The sequence below is a fragment of the Brachyhypopomus gauderio genome, unplaced genomic scaffold (genome assembly GCF_052324685.1).
Source record: "Brachyhypopomus gauderio isolate BG-103 unplaced genomic scaffold, BGAUD_0.2 sc68, whole genome shotgun sequence".
NCBI lineage: Eukaryota > Metazoa > Chordata > Actinopteri > Gymnotiformes > Hypopomidae > Brachyhypopomus > Brachyhypopomus gauderio.
The window spans coordinates 1,110,241-1,131,303 of record NW_027506889.1 but is presented as its reverse complement, the minus strand read 5'-3'; the positions used below and the strand labels follow the sequence as shown (position 1 = coordinate 1,131,303).

General features: G+C 44.4%; 1 protein-coding gene across 3 annotated transcripts in view; it reads left to right on the top strand.

Annotated features, from left to right (window-relative positions):
- Positions 1-20,798, top strand: part of gpm6ab (glycoprotein M6Ab) — a 51,859-nt gene extending 31,061 nt beyond the window's left edge. For 2 of the 3 annotated variants that reach the window (XM_076989502.1, XM_076989501.1), the window contains exons 2-7: positions 10,924-11,116; positions 12,462-12,618; positions 15,079-15,232; positions 16,102-16,178; positions 16,742-16,807; positions 19,106-20,798. In XM_076989502.1, the coding sequence (XP_076845617.1) occupies positions 10,924-11,116; positions 12,462-12,618; positions 15,079-15,232; positions 16,102-16,178; positions 16,742-16,807; positions 19,106-19,258 (800 nt within the window). In that variant the 3' untranslated portion in view covers positions 19,259-20,798. Of the gene's footprint in view, positions 1-10,923; positions 11,117-12,461; positions 12,619-15,078; positions 15,233-16,101; positions 16,179-16,741; positions 16,808-18,524 lie in introns of all 3 variants that reach the window. The other variant, XM_076989503.1, reaches the window with a different exon arrangement.
- Positions 20,799-21,063: the final 265 nt, after the last annotated feature.

The window sequence follows — 21,063 nt, the reverse complement described above, 5'->3', positions numbered from 1 at the left end:
AGACAGACAGACAGACAGACAGACAGACAGACAGACAGAGAAGGAGGGAGGGAAAGAGGGAGATGACGAGGTGACAGAGCAAGAGCTGAATAATTGATGGTGATGGCAGACCCCTCTCTGAGCTGAGCTGCTGTTAAATAATTTATGCAGCCGCCTGTATACATATAGTAGCCCCCCCCCCCCCCCCCCCTCACCCCCCATTCACCCCCCACACCCATATATACTGCTTGAGCACTGAATGGCTTCTAAGACTCTGTGTCTGAATGCTAAACCTTCATGTCACATTGTGAGCGCAAACCCAAAGGTGTTGTGAATGCTTAGTTACTTCATGGAGTCTCAGACAGCTGACAGCTGGAAAACAGTAGGCTGCAGGTTTGGGTCATGCTGTCAGGTTAGTGCTATGGGATTAGCGTGAAAGAGAGATTAGCGTGGAGAGAATGGCAGCTTTTACGGATGGCAATTAGTGCAGGCTGCATGCTGTAACCCTCTAGTGCAGACAGACTGTTCTCAGATCAGGAGGACACACAAGAGAATGACAGGTGGTCACTTCTGTCTGTCTGTCTATGTATGTATGTATGTATGTGTATGTATATATATATATATATATATATATATATATATATATATATATATATATATATATATATATATATATATATATATATATATATTGTAATGAAGTAATGAAGACACCATGTTTCCAGGGAAACAGGACAGGGCCCTTCATCATGCCTTTGAATTAATAGAAGGAGGAACCAGTTTATATATGAGTATAGTTCAGTTGTTTTTAATTTTAGTTTCCTAACTTCATTGCTGCCATAGCCACAACAATTGGTGCAAATGTGATTAATGTGTTGTCCATTAGCCTTAGATTAGGCTACAGCACAACAGTGATTATTCAAGATAATTCATCTCACTATTGACAAGCAAATCTTTGATGTTTGTGTTTCATCTGTAGATTAGTGGAAGATCCTTACAAAGACATGATGTACTGAAGTGTTTGTGGGTATTATTAGCCACGTGTATATTTGTATGGTGATAAGGTTAATAATTAAAAGGGTAAAACATGAACTCGTATCATTCATGATTTCTGTCACGAATGTCCGTACTATTCTGGAGTACGGACAACTTCATTTTCACTGCAAATATACTTAATAGCTTAGAGTAAAGGCCACAGTATTTGCTGGCCTTTAAATGTGAAGAGTTATATTGCAGATAGGAACACAGAGTCCTTAGGTTTATATATATATAAATTCAGAATTGTAGTGAAGTACACAGAGTTTCTATTCAGAGAAACACGTTTCGGACAGAGGTCCTTCATCAGCTGTTCACGAAAAGTGCTTCCATACAACTTTTACTATTTACACACACACACACACACACACACACACACACACACACACACACACACACACACACACACACACACACACACACACACACACATCTATCTATATATACAGAGAGAGAGAGCTGGGTTCACTCGGGGTTGGTGCCCAAAAACTAAATGCCCCCAAGGCATCCCCATGCAGATCATAAATGTGGTTTCACATGCTGTTCTTCTAGTCATTCTGTCTACTTCTACTCATCCCTCTCTACTGCCACTCATCTCTTTCTGCTGCCACTCATCCCTCTCTACTGCCACTCATCTCTTTCTACTGCCACTCATCCCTCTACTGCCACTCATCCCTCTCTTCTGCCACTCATCCCTCTCTACTGCCACTCATCTCTTTCTGCTGCCACTCATCCCTCTCTACTGCCACTCATCTCTTTCTACTGCCACTCATCCCTCTTCTGCCACTCATCCCTCTCTTCTGCCACTCATCCCTCCCTACTGCCACTCATCTCTTTCTATTGCCACTTATCTCTTTCTACTGCCACTCATCTCTTTCTATTGCCACTTATCTCTTTCTACTGCCACTCACCCCTCTCTACTGCCATTAATCTCTTTCTACTGCCACTCATCTCTTTCAACTGCCACTCATCCCTCTCTTCTGCCACTCATCCCTCTCTACTGCCTCTCACCTCTCTACTGCCACTCGTCTTGTACATTAGACCAGCAGCATTGCCATTATCTGTATAACTAAACAGCTTGAAGGATGTGCCGTAGAAGTCAAGCATTCTGTTGAAACTAATCTGTAAATAATGCCAGCCATTTTCACTAAGTGCTTGTAGAGCAGGGAGAAGGTGATAAATTCTGCACACAGCCGTGCGCCGTAACGAGGGAAGCAGGCACTCTACTGCCGTCTCAAACGAAGCGCATGGCGCAGAGCCACCGTGGTACGTAGGCACTGATCTTTGTTTTGTCGCCTGAGTAAAACCGCACCCAGCAAACCAATTACCCGCTTGTGTGTCAGGCTGAGAAACACACAATGGCATCAACACAAAGCCCACTGCTGCTTCACCGCTTCTAATGAGAACCTGCCATCTCCGCCAGCCTCATGTGTCAATCACAAGTGGGAGGATTATGGGACGTGTTGGGCGGCCGTCCCTGGCTATGACTCCGCCCACCCACCTCAGTCCGACAGGCCCTCTTGTGTCTTGTGGCCCCTAAAACCAACATGGCATCCAGTGGTCCACAGGGCCTCTTTGTTTCAACCACTGAAGGGGGATGTACAGTAGTGAGCTGGTGGTGGTTTTCTCCACTTTTTGGAGGGTCTTTTTTAAGGCTCTTTCATTGATATGGAAATGTATTTCCATTATGCGCTGGTCCAGCTGTACTGCGTCTGATAATAATGAAAACAGACTGAACATCACTATTTTAAACAGCACTGATGGAGGACATGTATTAGAGCAGGTATATGGACCAGCCTCCAGAACTGTGAAACGAACATTTCTGAACCAAAACCTTCAAACACAGTTTAGTCCAAATATAAAATATCTTCTATTTAAATTAGGTACTTATTATTGAAAAACTTTAATGTCTTAATGATTTACCTCTAATTTAATGCCTCTTATTTTACAACTCACCGAACCTTAAAGGCTTTCTTCTATTGGGCTCTCATCTCTGCAAGATTTACAAATATTGCAAGTTGTTGCCATCAAAGAATTCACCTGGGGGAGACTTGTACTGATCATGTGTAGCATCTCTTATCTTCCCTACAGAAGCGAATAATAAAGATTAAGGTTCCTCCTGAGCTGGGGACATGAATGACTGAACACCCAGTAAGGCGGGTGCACGATCGGTGGCCCTGACCTTTCCTTATTTTCATGGTGTTTCATTTCTTATATATATTTCTTATTGCATATAAATAAGTCCATTGCATATAAATAAGTCTTGTAAAGGCAACTAATGCACCAATATGCTGTTCTTTAGAAGTGGGGAGGGAGTACAAGGACCAGAGGACCAGGTTGCATTCGCCTTGAAGCCACTGGCTGAGGTGGCCCGTGTCAGATGGTCTGGAAGAAACACTGGTCTCAGGGGCTGCAGTCAGTTTGGAGACACTGGAGTGATGGGTACCTTGGTACCACACGGCCTGTGTGTGTCTGTGTGCATGCTGTCTGTCTGCATGTTAGGGTGTATGTTTTGTTGCGTGTGTGTGTGTCTGGTAGCAGCTTCATAAGTCAGGCGTGTTGTGGAGCTGTGTAATCTCTCCCAGTTGCACCTGGGACTTTGACTTCTCTCATTATCACTGATTAGTGTTTTTCAGAATCACTCACACTGATCCAAACAGATCTGACTGACACTTTTGTCAACATTAAAGATGGAGATGGGCAAATAAGAGGTGGCAGTCAATGCTATCAGTCACACACACACACACACACACACACGTTCCTGCCCACCCCTTTGTTTACACAAGACAGAATCATCATAAAAGTCTGGCAGATAAATAATGAATGCTGTTCTGTGAGCAGCTCCTTGACAAACCCCCTGCAGGCCAGCTATGACCACTCTTTAGGATGCATGCATAAATTAAGCCAAGAAGCCGTCTGACACACTGTCAGCACAAATACAATGTTTGATTGTGGTGACATGTGATGGCTGAGCAGATGATGGGTTTTTATTGTAGACTTGCAACTGCTTCTCCTGAGATGACAATATGTCTTTCTCCTAACACAGTGTTCAGTGTAATAAGTTAAGCACTTAACGCACCCAAGAACCTGCTTGTCATACAAAGATATGAGCAGGTATGGGAATTTCATCTATAAATAATATAAATACATTTCCTTTATAACTGTAATTGGAATTTTGCATCAGATGCCATGGGAACTGTAAGAGTCAATGCTCTGAGGAGCTGGTTTTCTAATGAGTGGATATAACTATGGCTGTCATGTTCCTCACTCTGAAGCTTCAGCACGGCCACTGTGATCATCCACTCAGGACAGTGATGAACCAGACATGTCAGCACTGCAGCTGAGCACAGAGACCATGTGAATGCAGGTTGAACCCAGATACCTAGAGACAGTGAACGTGTGCTTCAGTGTGTGTGCGTGTGTGCACGTGCATGTGTGTGTGTGTGTGTGTGTGTGTGTGTGTGTGTGTGTGTGTGTGTGTGTGTGTGTGTGTGTGTGTGTGTGTGTGGGAGTGTGTGTGTGGGGGGATGTTTATTTGTGCATGTGTGTGATGTATGACATTGTAATGAGAGGTGTAGTTCTCTGATGTGGATGGTTGGAGTGGGTGGAGAATGTGGTGCAGGTGTGGGTGGAGAATGTGGTGCAGGTGTGGGTGGAGAATGTGGTGCAGGTGTGGGTGGAGAATATGGTGCAGTTGTGGGTGGAGAATGTGGTGCAGGTGTGGGTGGAGAATGTGGTGCAGGTGTGGGTGGAGAATGTGGTGCAGGTGTGGGTGGAGAATGTGGTGCAGGTGTGGGTGGAGAATGTGGTGCAGGTGTGGGGTCATTTGCTGCTCTTCTCCACATTATATCCATGTCCTCCATGTTCTGCTCAGGAAAGTGTCAAAGCTCTACGGAGGGCTGTGAGAGACAAACTGAACAGCATACTCTACCTGTCATTAAATTAATCAATAAATGCTTCAATATTTTCTTTATAAATTAACATCAATAATTTATTTTTTAAAAAAGATAAAATTCATGGTATATTGAAGACTTTCTCTTGAATGATTATGTGCTTTAGGTTTGGGTAAGGTTTTAACATTTATTCATTTGTTTGTTCATTCATTCCTTTAATTCATGGTATGCTGAACCGAGTTGTATGTCAGTGTGTATGAATTCCCAAATGATAGAAGATACAAAGCCCAGTGTAACGTGCGAGACTTTAGCTTCAGCAGCTGCTAATTAAAAGCCCCGGCCAAGCCGCCGGCTCCATTTCACACATGACTGCACGGCAGTAGATCCTGACTGGGCATGAATGGAGTGACACCTCCATCCGACAGACTGCCCGCATGCTGATGACCTAGTGACACAACATGACACCTAATTTAATCGCTTAATCTTCAAGATTTGTTAATATTCGGGTCACGTCTCCCCATATGAAACATATGAAAATAGAGCATTTTTTCCAAGACACTCCTTTTCAGAGGTCAGGAATGCTGGCTGTAGGTGTGTCAGGAACAGATGCTGAGAGCCCAGCGCTTTGATGCAAGGTGCTCCCGATCCACGTCTGGACTTCTCCTGCTTGTCTGACCCAGATGTGGAACCTCTCAGGTCTGGGATACGGTGCCTGAGCACATAGTGAACCCCCCCACTAACACGCTGGCAGGGTTCAGTGTGAGTGGGACTACTTTGGTTTCAGCGTAGTGTACTTTTAAAATCTTTTTTATGTTGGTTTTAAATAAGACGTCATTTGTAATAATTAGCTGCAAACTGGCCATCGTTATATATTAGACAAATAATGAAAAATTGTGGTCAGGTTTTATTCCCTGAGGCAGAATGCAGTTTGCACTACATAACGACTCCCCTATAAAATTTGAGAGTGTGTGTATTGAACATCTTGAAGAAAGAATCTGTAAAGTAAGAGGCTCTGCAGTGTCCAGACTGTAAAGCTGTCGTCACAATGATTTCTGTCTGAGGAGAAGCTTTGGCGAGCAGGCGTGATGACGGTGTGCTAATAAAGCACGCTTAAATAAGAAGACCAATTATTCAGGTGAATACCAGCCCTTTTGCCAGGACTCGCCGCATCTGTTTTTGTCTCCTTCTGCCAATATGTTTAAGGCGCTGACCTCTATCAGCTAGTTTATCAGGGCAATATCACCTCTTCTTTTAAGACCTCTAATTGAGCAGCGCATTAACTGGAGGGTTTTTGAGACTCCTGGATCGACCAAATTGTCACTCAAAGTGCAGCCCAAGAGATAAGTGCTGTTAAACTGCAAAAACTGAAGTCATTAGAGAAACATTGTCTGTAATGATGCACGTATTAAAATACAGTTTAAAAAGGTGTTGGAAGTACTCTACTTAAATTAGTATGTTTGACCTTAAAAGGCTGTGTTTGGAGTGTGTTTTTCCTATTGTTGCGCTATTTCTAACAGTCCCAGAGGGAATGATGGTTACTGGTGGGGCATTCAGCATGGTGGGCCAGTTTGAATGCCAGGGGATGGGTGTGGTGTCTGGCCGGCTTTTGTCTGAAGGTCACCAGAGAGCGAGACCTTTGCCTGGAGCCACCACTGGGATAAGGCTGAGAGCCAAGTCGTCCATCATGGAGCATGGAACAGTTGCGCCCCCTACTGTTGAGTATGTAGATTAAACCCTTATGTGACATAAACATGGATGTGAAAGGGGGAGTAATGATTTCACTGATGATTCTCCTTATCACATCTATAGCCACGTTACAACATTACTAACCAAGGGTGTGTGTGTGTGTGTGTGTGTGTGTGTGTGTGTGTGTGTGTGTGTGTGTGTGTGTGTGTGCGCATGCCAACGTCATCAGGGAAAGATCCATACAGCAGAGATGTTTGAGATGAGATGGATGTAGATTTTGCAAACGGTTTTCTCAGCATGGATGACTGCCACCAGGGCTACTGACACACCCCCCCCCCCCCCCCCCCCCCCCCCCCCGTACTTAGCATGTCTACCGACACACATCACATGGTCTGTATTTCTTTACTGACAGCGTAGCAACCACACACCCACTGGTTTACAGGTTCCTGGTTCTGTCCTACTAAAAATGAGCTGGCCATCTTAAACCGATGAGAAGAGCTTAAGGCTCAGCCATGCTGAAGGTGTGTGTGGTGGTGAAGATCCCCTGGCTAAGGGAGGCTGGCTGTAGGAGATGTTCTGCTGAAATCATCATTAACACTGAACTATTCTGAGGAGCTCAAACAGGAAGCCCCGTTTTGCTGCTCCTGCATGTTCTTTGCCACAACAATGGACATTGTTTTAGAGTTCACTTTCAAAGAAATATATCAGCTGCCCACGGCAAGACGCAGAAGCAGACTTCCTGCAGGTGTTGAGCAGTACGTTAAGTCTTATTCTCAGCTGCCAGAGCAGATGGGCAAACGCCACCTCTGTTCATCCTTGTGCTGTTCTGGTGTATATGCTGTTGGGACAGGTGGGCTTTGATGCCCTTAGGTGGCTTGTAGCTTGACCTGTCCTGGAGGACTGCAGTCAGGTGAATGATTTCAGTACTCCAACAAACCTTCTTCCATTCACCAGGAAGGTCGAGATGTGTTTGGAGAAGGTAAACAACCATGGCGTGATGACCAGAGAAAGTCGGTCCTGAATAGAGATATTGTTGGGGGCCAGTTTTATGACTGATGTGAATGCATAAATGGGATTAGTGCATAACAAATGGGGGCTTTCCTTAAAAACACTCATCAACACTCTTATCTTATTATTCCTCTAGTGTTAGGGGCATGTCCGACCCGTTTAGAAGTTTTAAATGCTTAAATGTTCTACATAAATTTTTAAATTACATCATGACTTTTGATTTATCAGGAACTTCTATTTAAAGAAATCTTTGTCTTTTTCACAAAATAAGGAAGGGTAGATCAGGGCCTGATCAGGTTTGCCCACCGACCCAATGAGACAGATATAACTCACACATGGATGGAGGGAGCCGGTTTAGGTTTGTGCTCCACTGATATCCCACAGTCCTTTGGGACCTGAGGAAGAGCATGGTATAGAGAGACCCTTTGATACTTCAGAATGGAGAGAGGCTTCACCCTCCACACACACACACACACACACACACACACACACACACACACACACACACACACACACACACACAAGATTGGAATCCTGTTCCATGCTCTTATTTTTGAGCACATTCCCCAGACATGGCACCATCCACCAACAAGAAAGCCTCGGGTGAGGTAATGATCACCCACCAATGGGGTAACAAAGCCACGGGGTGAAGTAAAACATGCACACCAACGGGGTGAAAATGCCTCAGGGTGAAGTAATGATCACCCACCAATGGGTGAGAATGACACTGGGGGAGTTAATGCACACACACCAGCAGGGTGAGAATGATTCTGAGTGAGGTAATGCACACACACCAGCAGGGTGAGAAGGATTCTGAGTGAGGTAATGCACACCAGTTTCTGAATGAGCTTCATTTCTGTGAGAACACTCAGACAAGGAAAAGAAAGCAAAATCTTTGTTTGATTTCCTCACAAGAGGCTTTGTCTTAGCAGCAGAATGCATGTGTGTGCGTGTGTCTGCGTGTGTGTGTCTGCCTTTGTGTGTGTGTGTGTGTGTGTGTGTGTGTGAGAGTTTGTATGTGATGTCTGTGTTGTGTTGTGTGGTGTCTCTTCTTGCAGTGTTAGCTGCATGCTCCTCTTAGGCCTGCTGGGTGATGTGGCCTTATTTATTTAAACAGCTGGGACTCTGTGGAAAGGAAAATATGTTTCTGGACTGCAGCGTTAAGGGACAAACAAGCCATAGCAGAAGTCAAACACTGACCTGTACTGCCATTTCATAAGCACTGACTAAATTAATTTGCACTCAGTAACATTATAACAATGGATAAGAACCATAAACATGAACTTACTTTAGACTGTAATTCCTGTAAGGGACAAACAGTCCTGAATATGACTTCTTGGTTGGCTGTTCCCACGGTGACAAGCACATTTCTCTTCTTAAGGGAGGAATGAGCAATGTTCAGTGTGAGCTGCTAAACTGTAGCATGCTGCTTCCTAGCTGCGCTGGGGCACTATTTACAGTCTTCCATAAATCCTTAGGGCTTGCAAGGACAGCTGCGTGTAATTTGCGACCGGTGCTGTTTGCGCACAGACATATTACAGCGGTAAATCTCTCAACGGGCCAGCTTTGATCAGCCAGATCGATCTCAAGCTCCGTCGTTTCAAACGAGAAACGCTAGTGTTGGTCATCGGCAGAGCAGTGAGGCCCGCGGACACACTCAAGGCAGGAGCTGATGGTCTGCTTGACTGCACGCCGGGCTCATACATACTGGAACACACCTGTACGTTGTTGTCTCTCAACAGCTTCTTTGAGTGCAGTTCTGCAAAAGAACTGACGAGGCAACTGCTCCAGTGTGAATTGGGGACAACATTCTAGAGAATGGGGGACAACATTCTAGAGAATGGGGGACAACATTCTAGAGAATGGGGGACAACATTCTAGAGCTTAGGGCCATAGTGGCTAAAAGCACCTTAAAAAAGGTCTCCAATTTTTAACTGGGTTTTAGGAGTGTTGCGGAAATGTTAACCTTGCTGGTGAGTACGAACAGTCAACAGCAGTTGGGTATGGTATCAACGTAAAATACAAGTTTATTACAGCACAAAATGGAAAAATGGAAAGATGGATCGATCCAGAGATCTCCATTACACACACACAAGAGCGTCTGCAAGAGAGAGTTGCCCCCCTCTCACAGACCATAGTTCTTATACTATTTTTCTACATGATTACATCATACTTCCATGACATGAGTTACTCATGTTAGGTCTCATTGGTGGCTCACATGAGGTGAGGTTATGAAGTGAGGTATCACTCCATCACCCCTCCCCTGCCAGGGTCCTCTGACCAAGGCCACCTTGTTCCTCCGGTCTGCCAGATATACCATACTGATGCCAGGCACACCCTTATCTACAGGCCCGAGACCTTCAGGACTGTCTGCCTTCAACTCACAAGGAGTGCTCACACACACACAATTTACTACTAGAGAGTGAGAGTGAGAGTGAGAGTGAGACTACAAGCATTTAAGGCATACAATGATCAACGTGTACTAGGCGTAACGTATGTTCAATATACCTTAATAAAGTGATTTCCATTCTACTTATTACTAAGAGTGATCAATACATATGTGTATATTGATGAATATGATTACAGAAAGACCAAATATAAATTTTGCTTCAACATGAGTCACCAAAATTTGGAAGACCTTTGAGACCAGACAGGAACATATCTAACAATCGTTTCAAGATGAAGAGGAACAAGGCCATGAAGACACTTAAAAACCATCACCAGAAACTTAAAATCTTTTCTAAAACTGACAGGTAATCAGTACAGTGAGTCGTGTACAGGTGTAATATGATCTCTCCTGGGGGTCAGGACCCTTGCAGCAGCATTCTGAACTTGCTGTAAGTGAGAAACTGAGCTCTTTGAGAGAGCTTGATGTGACAAATGCAGGGACAAGTTTCTCACTATCAGCAGGAGAGAGCATGTCTCAGACCTTACGTGTCCTGCACGTAATCATGATGGTGGTTTATAGCTGAGCTCATTATCAGAAGTCATGGCCATGTTCTTAACTTATTGTTTGGCCATCAGATTAATTTGATTTCAATATGTCTGAAATACATCTAATAAGGACGTAAATAAATATTAGACAAAATGTACCTGACAAACAAGCCATAGCAGAGCTGTGCTGTGAATGGTGTTTGAGTTCTGAGCTATGATATGAGTGGTGTTTGGGTTCTGAGCTGTGCTGTGAGTGGTGTTTGGGTTCTGTGCTGTGAGTGGTGTCTGGTTTCTGAGCTGTGCTGTGAGTGGTGTCTGGGTTCTGAGCTGTGCTATGAGTGGTGTTTGGGTTCTGAGCTGTGTTCTTGTGTGTTGCTCTTCTCTACAGGCTGCTCAGAGTGCTGTATTAAATGCCTGAGTGGGATTCCTTATGCCTCTCTGATTGCCACCGTCCTGCTGTATGCCGGCGTGGCGCTGTTCTGCGGCTGTGGTCATGAGGCTCTCTCCGGCACCATTACCATCCTGCAGAACTACTTCGAGGTGGCCCGTTCACCAGTCGACGCCCTGGACGTCTTTACCATGTGAGTACGGACTTTCCAGGAAATGTAGAATCTTCCAAAATATGATGTCATGGACACGCGTGGAATTATTAGTACTTATTTATTTCATTTTATTTTAGTTAAATAGGTCAGCTAACCTGTATTGGAAGGTAGCTTCCAATAAAAGACAGAAATGCACAGCGCTGATGTTATGTTGTTTTTGTTGCTGTATTGACTTTTACCTTTGTGGGGCTGGAAGCTCTGCTGGTTAGGTCGGCCCAGTTGGTCAGGTCAGCCCAGTTGGTCAGGTCGGTTCTGCTGGTCAGTTCGGATAATATCGTCACCCCTTTGTCACATTTTAGGACCCCACATTACCTCCAGTAATCTCCCCAGCCTGCAAATGGACACATTTAACCAACAAAAACCTTTGACCAATAACAAATGAAGTGGTTATTCACTGACTGTACAACATCTCAGTGTGGAGGGAGATGGTGGATACAGGAATTATGGCAATCACTGTGAAGTCTCTCTCTCTCTCTCTCTCTCTCTCTCTCTCTCTCTCACACACACACACACACACACACACACACACACACACACACACACACACACACACACACACACACACACACACACACACACATATATACAGATTCAGCAGGATCATGTCTGAGACCTTGGCTGCAGTGTTGTTCAGGGGGATTAAGTGTTCTGAAATCACTCCGGGTTGCCTGAGCACACCTGCTCACGGGCACTACCCAGCCAATGAGCGGGAGAGGGGAGGGAGAGAGAGAGGGAGAGAGAGAGAGATGCGGGGCATGAGAGGAAAAGGGAGAGAGAGAGATGGAGAGGGAGAAGAATGTGGGAAGGTGTGTGATGAATTAGGATGGGGGGAGAAAGAGAGCGAATGAGAGCAAGAAAGTGAGGACAGAAAGGCCTGGACTGGGGTGATGGATTAGGGTAGTGAGAAATATGGTGGGAGGGGTGTATAAAGAGTGAGGGGGAGATATGGATGCTGAAATGCAGAGCGACAGAGAGAGATGGAGAGAGTGTCAGGCGCTGCCACGGCAACAGCGGAACTCGAGGCAGTGAGATTCCATTAGCTGCCGGTTCTGCTCCGTACACTACGTGCCCACAAAGTCCCGCAGAATGAAAAGCAGTGAAAAGGGGATTGAAGTGCACGAGTGTGGTGTGGGGAAGACACGGCCGTGAGTCCTGGCCCATGTGCACTTCAATCCCTTCTTCACTGTGGGGAATAAATGGATCTGCTGAGGTTCTCACCACTGTGGTGATTTGCTATCATGCTAATTCTCCCCCGTGAGCGAGGGGATGGCTGAGTTTAAATGGTGTGTCCTGTATGTCTTGAGTGTCTTGCTGCCTCTGGCAGGATCGATATCCTGAAGTACGTGATCTACGGAGTGGCGGCAGCGTTTTTTGTGTACGGGATCCTGCTGATGGTGGAGGGCTTCTTCACCACTGGCGCCATCCGTGATCTCTACGGCGACTTCAAGATCACCACCTGTGGCCGCTGTGTGAGCGCCTGGGTAAGAACCATCATGTCTGTGTGTGGGGCTTCTGCGGGGCGTACCACTGACCCACAGGGAGGGGATTGAGGTTCTGGATGTTCAACTTCCACGTGTTGCCTCACTGTAAACACTAACAGCCTCTATACTATTAGCTGTCTGTAAACACAAATATCCCTTATAAAAACACAGCTTCACACTTCTAATTCTACAGTTCTAATGTAAACGCATACAACCCTACTATAAACACATACAGGCCTACTGAAAACACATACAGCCCTAATGTAAACACATGTAGCCCTACTGTTAACGCATACATATCTAATGTAAATACATTCAGCACTAATGTAAATACATACAGCCCTACTGTAAACACATACAGCTCTACTGTAAATACATGCAGCTCAACTATAAACACATACAGCCCTCCTGTAAACACATACAGCATTCCCGTAAACACTAGCAGCTGTACTGTAAACACTGGCAGCTCTACTGTAAACACTAGCAGCCTCATTCAGCCCACAGTAGATTCTCACTGAAGTGACTTGTACTTAAGTACAGATTTTCCACCGTAGACTGCAATGGGACACTTTGATTGACTGTCTCTAAATACTGTAGGCTACATAGTTCATATCCTGAGAAATCGATCCGTGTGTTCCCTCTAACCACTGAAAAGGGCTTTTGGGCTGTACATAAGGAGCTCTGTGTATCGACCGCTCTGTTTATGAACCTCTGGTCTCTTGTCTTAATGGAATAGTTCTGTTAATGGGTCATCATGTGATGGTATGTCATTGATTGAAAATGTCCTTGATAAATTACAGTTTAGGTTCTTTCATTCACTCCCTCACTCATCTAATTCTTTCAGTCTCCTCTCTCTCTCCCTCTCCCTCCCTCTCCCTCTCTCTCCCTGTGCATTCCCATTTGTTGCCTATTATATATGTATAAATCACTTCTGACCACCTACATGCTCAGTTTCTTGGCTAAGCAGTACACTTAGCTATCTAATGATGACATGTACAGCTACCCTGCCACTCTCACTAATTGATCACAATGAATATATCATTAAAAAATTGTTGTTGGGGAACAGCTCTAGAATATTCTCACAAATTATTTGGATCACCCTTCCCCTAAACACACAATAGCTAGATGATATCAAGAACCTCATGTATTTTTACTATAACACATGAGACAGGTGGTTGGCAAACTAGTGTTGCTACTGGTCAAATTCTGACCACAATCAAACACCTTTACTGTTCTCAGAATTGAAATTCTCAAAACTACTTTCTTAAACTGTGTTTATGTGTGTGATAGAGAATGTGTGTATGAAAGGTTGTGAGTATGTGTGTGGGTGTGTGTGTGTGTGATGGAGAATGTTTGTAAGAAGTGAAGTGTCTTGAGTGTGTGTAATGGAGAATGTGTGTATGAAAGGTAGTGTGTGTGTGTGTGTGTGTGTGTTTGTGTGTGTGTGTGTGTGTGTGTGTGTGTGTGTGTGTGTGTGTGTGTGTATAAAGGATGAAGGGCAGTGTGTGTGTGTGTGTGTGTGTGTGTGTGTGTGTGTGTGTGTGTGTGTGTGTGTGTGTGTGTGATGGAGAATGTTTGTAAGAAGTGAAGTGTCTTGAGTGTGTGTAATGGAGAATGTGTGTATGAAAGGTAGTGTGTGTGTGTGTGTGTGTGTGTGTGTGTGTGTGTATGTGTGTGTGTGTGTGTGATGGAGAATGTGTGTATAAAGGATGAAGGGCAGTGTGTGTGTGTGTGTGTGTGTGTGTGTGTGTGTGTGTGTGTGTGTGTGTGTGTGTGTGTTTGTGTGTGTGTGTGTGTGTGATGGAGAATGTTTGTAAGAAGTGAAGTGTCTTGAGTGTGTGTAATGGAGAATGTGTGTATGAAAAGTGTGTGTATGTGTGTGTGTGTGTGTGTGTGTGTGTGTGTGTGTGTGTATGAAGGGTGCTCTACTCCAGCCTCTTCTGTATTGTAGTGACATGTCTGTGAACAAATTACAGTAGAAACAGTAAAAGCACCAGTGTGTATCCTGGTCAACCCCTTGTCTATCTCTTACCTATAATAATGTATAACTGTACTGTTAATCCAATATACCCCCACACACACCATATGATTTTAATGACAAATAGGACTTGCCATTCTGGTGGCAGTGACATGTTTATTCATATGAATGTGTATACTGAGGATTATGAGCACGTTTCAGTTTTTTTTTTGGTAATCTTTTGTGTGGTGCTTTAAATGTCTATAGAAATTTGAGCAGGTTTTGAGGTTTGCGTTTACTGATTTCTAGTTGTAAATACTGAGAAATGCACTCAAATGAGGTTCAGCACTGCACCAGTGAAAAAAACTGTAATTCACGGTCATGAAAAATGAATCAGAATTGGAACTATTGTGAAGTCAGAACATGTCTTATGTATATTCACCCACTTCTCTCTATATATGTTTCTCTCTCTCTCTCTCTCTCTCTCTCTCTCTCTCTCTCAGTTCATCATGTTGACCTATATCTTCATGCTGGCCTGGCTGGGAGTGACGGCGTTCTCCTCTCTACCCGTCTTCATGTACTTCAACATCTGGAACACCTGTCAGAACACCACTGTTCTGGAGGGAACTAAGATGTGCATTGACCTGCGCCAGTTCGGTAAGTCTTTCCCTCCCCTGATCAAACACCACTAGTCATACACCCTGACACTCCCTTTACCCTCATCAAACACCACTGATCAAACACCCTGTCACTCCCTTTACCCTGATCAAACACCACTAATCAAACACCCTGAAGTTCCCTTTACCCTGATCAAACACCACTAATCAAACACCCTGATGCTCCCTTTAACCTAATCAAACACCATTATTAAAACACCATGACGCTCCCTTTAACCTGATCAAACATCCTGTTACCTGTTCCATGTTACCTTTGCTAACAGGCAGCTTTTGGTAGGACATTTTAACTGTAATCATAGCATACCTTTTTGTATGTTAACCATACATACATCTGCATCAGTTTCACAATCACAGTCCAATCATTCTCTCACTAGTACCAGAGCTCCTCACTAACACTTACTGGATCTGCCTGGTCATTTCCACTCACACTTAAATCACTGTTCTGTGAAACAGCCAATCCCTACAAATTAAGAGTTAACCACAACCCCCATAATATAAGAATTAATCTCAAACCCAACACAATCAGAGGTGATCTTAAACACCACCCATTCTAATCACAAACTACACCCCTGTAAAATTTGGTCACAATAGTAAGAATTGCTCACAACCCCCACAATACAAAATGTAATCACAATCTCCATATAGAAAGTGTCCAACTCAAACCCCACACTGCATAGCCTAATGTAATCACAAACCCCATATAGGAATGGTAAACCTCAAACCCCACCCACTAAGATTTAATCACAAGCATCACTCATAAAGAATTAATCACCAATCTCACACAGTAAGATTTAATCTTAAACCCAGTTTAGCCAGTTTAACCTGTTTTGGCTCTGTATGTGTTCTCAGGCATCGTGACCATCAGCGAGGAGAAGAAGCTCTGCTCTGATGTGGAAAAATTCCAGGACCTGTGCAAATCCAGCGAGGTCAGTAGGTGGCGCTGACGAGCACCCTTCATCTGCACTGACAGGATTCAGCATCATTTTGTCAGAAGTGAGACGGTCCTCCTGTGGTTCCCCTGCTCTTCCATGTCCTGAATCACTCACACTAGCAGGAATTCCTCTATTAGGAGTGTCTGATACACACAGGACACTTAATGCTCAAAGACTCACAGTCCTGACCCATGATGACACCACAGTATGTTAGGAGTGGAGTCCATAATTAAGTCCAGGGAATATTAGAGGCAGCTTTTGAGAGAAGCATTTCAAGAACAGGCTTTAGTCAGTAACTGTGATACCAAAGGCCTGCACACATGCATTTTTTGATGATCTTTGGTGTCATTAATGTACAGAATAAGGTACGAGCCCAGCGGACATATTAATGTGTCATAAAATGTTGATTTGGCCTGAAGCCCGGGCCATGTGGTGTGGGAGGGTTGATCCGGGCGGTGTGGAATGGGAGGGTTGATCCGGGCTTGCGCCTTGGAAGGCATCACAGGGGGGTTGAGAGTCTTCACTGGAATCTGTTTTTTTTTTCCCGTCTCCTTCAGCTGGACCTGACGTTCCACTTGTTTGTCTGTGCTCTGGCGGGGGCGGGAGCAGCTGTCATCGCCATGGTGAGCCAGTTTATCACACTCTCTCTCTCGCTCTCTTTCTCTCTCTCTCTTCCTCTCACCATCTTTATATCTGACCATCTTTCGGTCCTTCTTGATTCCTCTCCTTTAAGCTCTCTGTCTCCCCCTCCTTGCTATGAGCGGTGTGAGTGTTTATTGTGAGGGATGGCCCTTTGGTAATGATCGCCCCGATAAAGACCCTGGTCTGTGCCACACGGCCCTGCGGACTAAACGTTAGGAGAGGAAGGCTGAAGACACAGCTGCCTTCTAGAGCACAACACACTTTACCAGTGTCCAGACTGCCATTCAGGGACGCCTTGTGAGTTGAGGCTGTCTCTAAAAGAGCGCTGTGTCTTCCGTCCTGTTATTAGAGCCGTGGGGAATGAGAACTAAACAGGTGTGTGAATGTGAGAGTATCGAGATTAAGCACCTCAAAAATCTAATGTTCTGGCTCAGAGAGCTTGGCTTAAATGCTGTAAAAGCATGAGACTTATGTAAAGAGAGGCAGAGAGAGAGAGAGAGAGAGAGAGAGAAGGAGGGAGAGTGAAAAGGAAGAGGATGTGTGAGAGGGAGGGAGGGAGAGAGTGAGAGAGAGAGAGTGAGGAAGGGTAAGAGGAGAGAAGGAATGCTCGGCATTGAAAATGCAAGAGGTGCTGTTGCCATGGAAACAGAGGAGAGGGGGAGAGCAGAGGAGAGAATAAGAGAGGAGAGAAGATGAGAGGAGAGGAGAGGGGAGTACAGAAGATGAGACTAGAGGAGAGGGGAGGAGAGGAGGGGAGAAGAGAGGTGAGGTTAGTAGAGACCACTGTCAGCACTGGTAAGTGATTACTCAGATGACTGGATAGTATCCAGTCACAACATGTATGACGTCCCTTTGCTAGTTTGTCGGTAAAAATACAGACGGGTGTGTGTATATGAATAGGTGCAATAGGTGTGTACAGCACCGTATGAGAAGGTGTGGAAAAACCCCAAATTTGTGTTCATTTCTGTGTATATTATACTCAACAGCAGGAAACTGGCGGGGATGCACAAACCAAACACCCTGTGTCTAATTCAAACATTTCTGCTCGTGGTCTTTTCATTATATAATTACATCACCACTGCGCTCTTCTCGCCACTGGAACGTTTATAGTGAAAGCCTGCCACCTTGTGGCACTTTATAGCTTTACAACTTTACAGGCATCACGGCGGTTCTTTTCTGAACATACACAGCAGCGGGGTAGTATATTACAGCACGACCAAACTATAAGTTCTGCTTTATAGAGATAGACAAGAGGATGAATAAGATTAATTATTTTTATTTTATTCTGTTGAATCACATTACTGTGACAGTCAGTATTGCTACAGCACACAGCAGTAGGGTCTTAAGTTAACTGTATTCAGTGTAGTTATTAATACTGTTGGCACATGTAATGCTGTATGTATTGTGATGACTGGAAGCTTTTGTTTTTAAAGATTGTTTGGTAATAAATAAATAATACATATACAACTGTTGAAAATGAAAGATTTCAGATGTGGATGGTCATGTTAAATATTAAAACTTTACATGTTCATCCTTTAGTCAAGATCTAAATAATGATTTAGAGCAATTGCTATCCCAAGTAATATTTTAATATATTGTAATATAAGTATTAGCATAATGTACGCCATTATGCGTTGAGTCACGGGACTTTTCTCTCCCTGTGCTGTGTGTCCCCGTGACGTGGCGGTCACGCTGCAGGTGGCGTCCGTGTCTGTTCTCGTGCGTAACTACTCCAGACTCGTGGCTCAGAGCCTGGGGAAGTACTCCACCCGATTCTGAGGCCCTCCGCTCCAACGAGGGGCCCCAGGACACCGCCCAGGCCACTCCCCCCACTCCCCCCAGCCGCACTGCTCCGTCTGGGGTGCCTGCCTGCCGAAACCACCCCTGTCCTCCCCAGAGACACTCGTGTCTCCACCGGCTGTCACGGAAACACACGGGCTTTGCGCAGTTCTAATTGGCTTAATTAAAACAGCTCACGGGCTTTTGTTGTGCGCCTCAGTGATACCTCTAAGTTAACCTGCTGAATACCGTCCCAAAAGCCCCCCGCCTCCCCACTAAAACTAACTCGCCCTTACTGGAGCAAGCCTCACTCCGCTTTTCTGGTGACCAGTAACTCCATCCCTGTATCGGTGGCAGTGAGAGTGTGTTCAGGGTGCTGTGTGTTCACCCTGGTGCTGTGTCCTGTTCAAGCCCTTAAACCAGCTGAGGGAAGTAACCTAAGGTCCTGCTAGCACTAACCCGTGTCCCTGTCCCCCCCCTGCGCCGTCCTGTCCCTGCAGGTGCACTACCTGATGGTGCTGTCAGCCAACTGGGCCTACGTGAAGGACGCCTGCAGGATGCAGAAATACGAGGACATCAAGACCAAGGAGGAGCAGGAGCTGCACGACATCCACTCCACCCGCTCCAAAGAGCGCCTGAACGCCTACACATAAACGCACACACACACACACACACACACACGCACACGCACACAAACACACACACACCAAAACCAGTGCATGCCCTTCCCTCCACTTAATAACACATATTCATTTGTAAACATGCTAACTGAAGTCTTGTATTCTGAGTTCTTTTCAAAACCTTTTTCCCCCCACAAGAGTGTGGCGTAGAATGCCAGTCAGGGAAACTGATGATGGCAACGTCTCTGACTACCCATAATCCATCAGGATCTGGACTTTTTCCACCACATGTTCTTTTGTCTTCTTCCTCTTAACAACACACCTCAGCTCCTCTTCTGTATTTATTTAATTTTTTTTATTACCATGCAATTTTCAGTGTCACTTTAATTATCTCAACACATTTCACATGTTTTAATGGTAGAGTTCCTTTGAGTTCCTCAACCTGTGCTCCAGACATAAAGTAAACAGATCTTTCTTTTCAACCTTCACAACCTAAATGTGACCAAATCATTTCTACAGGTGACTCTCTCCCAGCCTCTCAGAGGCAGGTTGCATCAGCATTACACAATGTACAGATTCCTTTCCGGAAGACTCAATAGTGGTTGGTAGCTCGAATTTCAGCACAGAACTGTACAGTGACTTCTTACTCTTCTCATAGCTTGGTCTAACTCTCAGAAATATATGCTAGCTGCGCTAACTATATCATGAAGCTACAATGTTGGTGCTTCATCTTCATCTGTGTGTTAAGCTGTGAAGCATTTAGCAGCTTTGAAACCGGCAGGTCATCAGGGAACTGAAGGAGGGGGAGGAGCAAACCAGGGGGTGGGGTTAGGGGTGGGGCTTTGACTGCCCATTTAGTATTTTCCCCAGTTACTGTAGATATCAGACAGACTCTGTAGATATCAGACTGACTCCATAAATATCAGACAGTCTGTAGATATCTGACAGACTCTGTAGATATTGGACAGACTCTGTAGATATTTAATTTTTTTCTTGTTTTTCCACAAGCCATAATTTCACTTACAAGTAACATTATCAGGTGTTTTATTGCTTAGTTTTGGCTTTAAATTTTGAGATGCGAATTCTTTTTTTGTTATTCCGCACACTGTATATATACAGTATATATCTAAATAAATGTATACATATATTTCGCATCAGCTTCAGGTCATAAGAGTTTAGAAAACATACACACTGACTTTTAGATGATATTCATGAGATCACGTTCCATATTGGGGGCAAAAATATCCAGACGTTAAGGGCAGCGGGTTTTGGTTACAACAACGTGGCCTGTTGCCAAAATGATGTGGAAGAAAACCACATTTGAGGGCTAATTACTGTTTGCCAAAATGTTTACTCCATGTTGCTAAAATTAATGAGATTTGTAATACAGGTGTACGTATAGACCTGCCGTGTTCTTCTTGGATATGGACCAAACTCTTTTGGCATGTTGTTGACTTCTTTAACTGCCTTGAGTTTGCAAACGTCTCATCAGTCTGTTGCTTGACAACAGTCATTTTGCCAGTGACTCAAAAAAACAAAAAACAAAACAAAAAAAACAAACAAAAAAAAGAAATGTAACAAAAATGAAGCTCGTTTTGTGCATTTCTGAGTCATCGTGGGCTCTTCCTCCGTGTGAGTGCGTTAGCACTAGTCATACTGCATTGGCAAAAAACAAACAAAAACCATAAAAAAAACAAACAAATGTGTATTAGGTAAAAGCAGTGAAATCTAGCTGTTATTTGTGGCATGGTTATCAGTTTAATGGTTGTAGTTTTAACAGATGAAAAACTGAAAAAAGAACAAAGTCCTTCATTTGAACACTTTGACTGTCTTGCTGA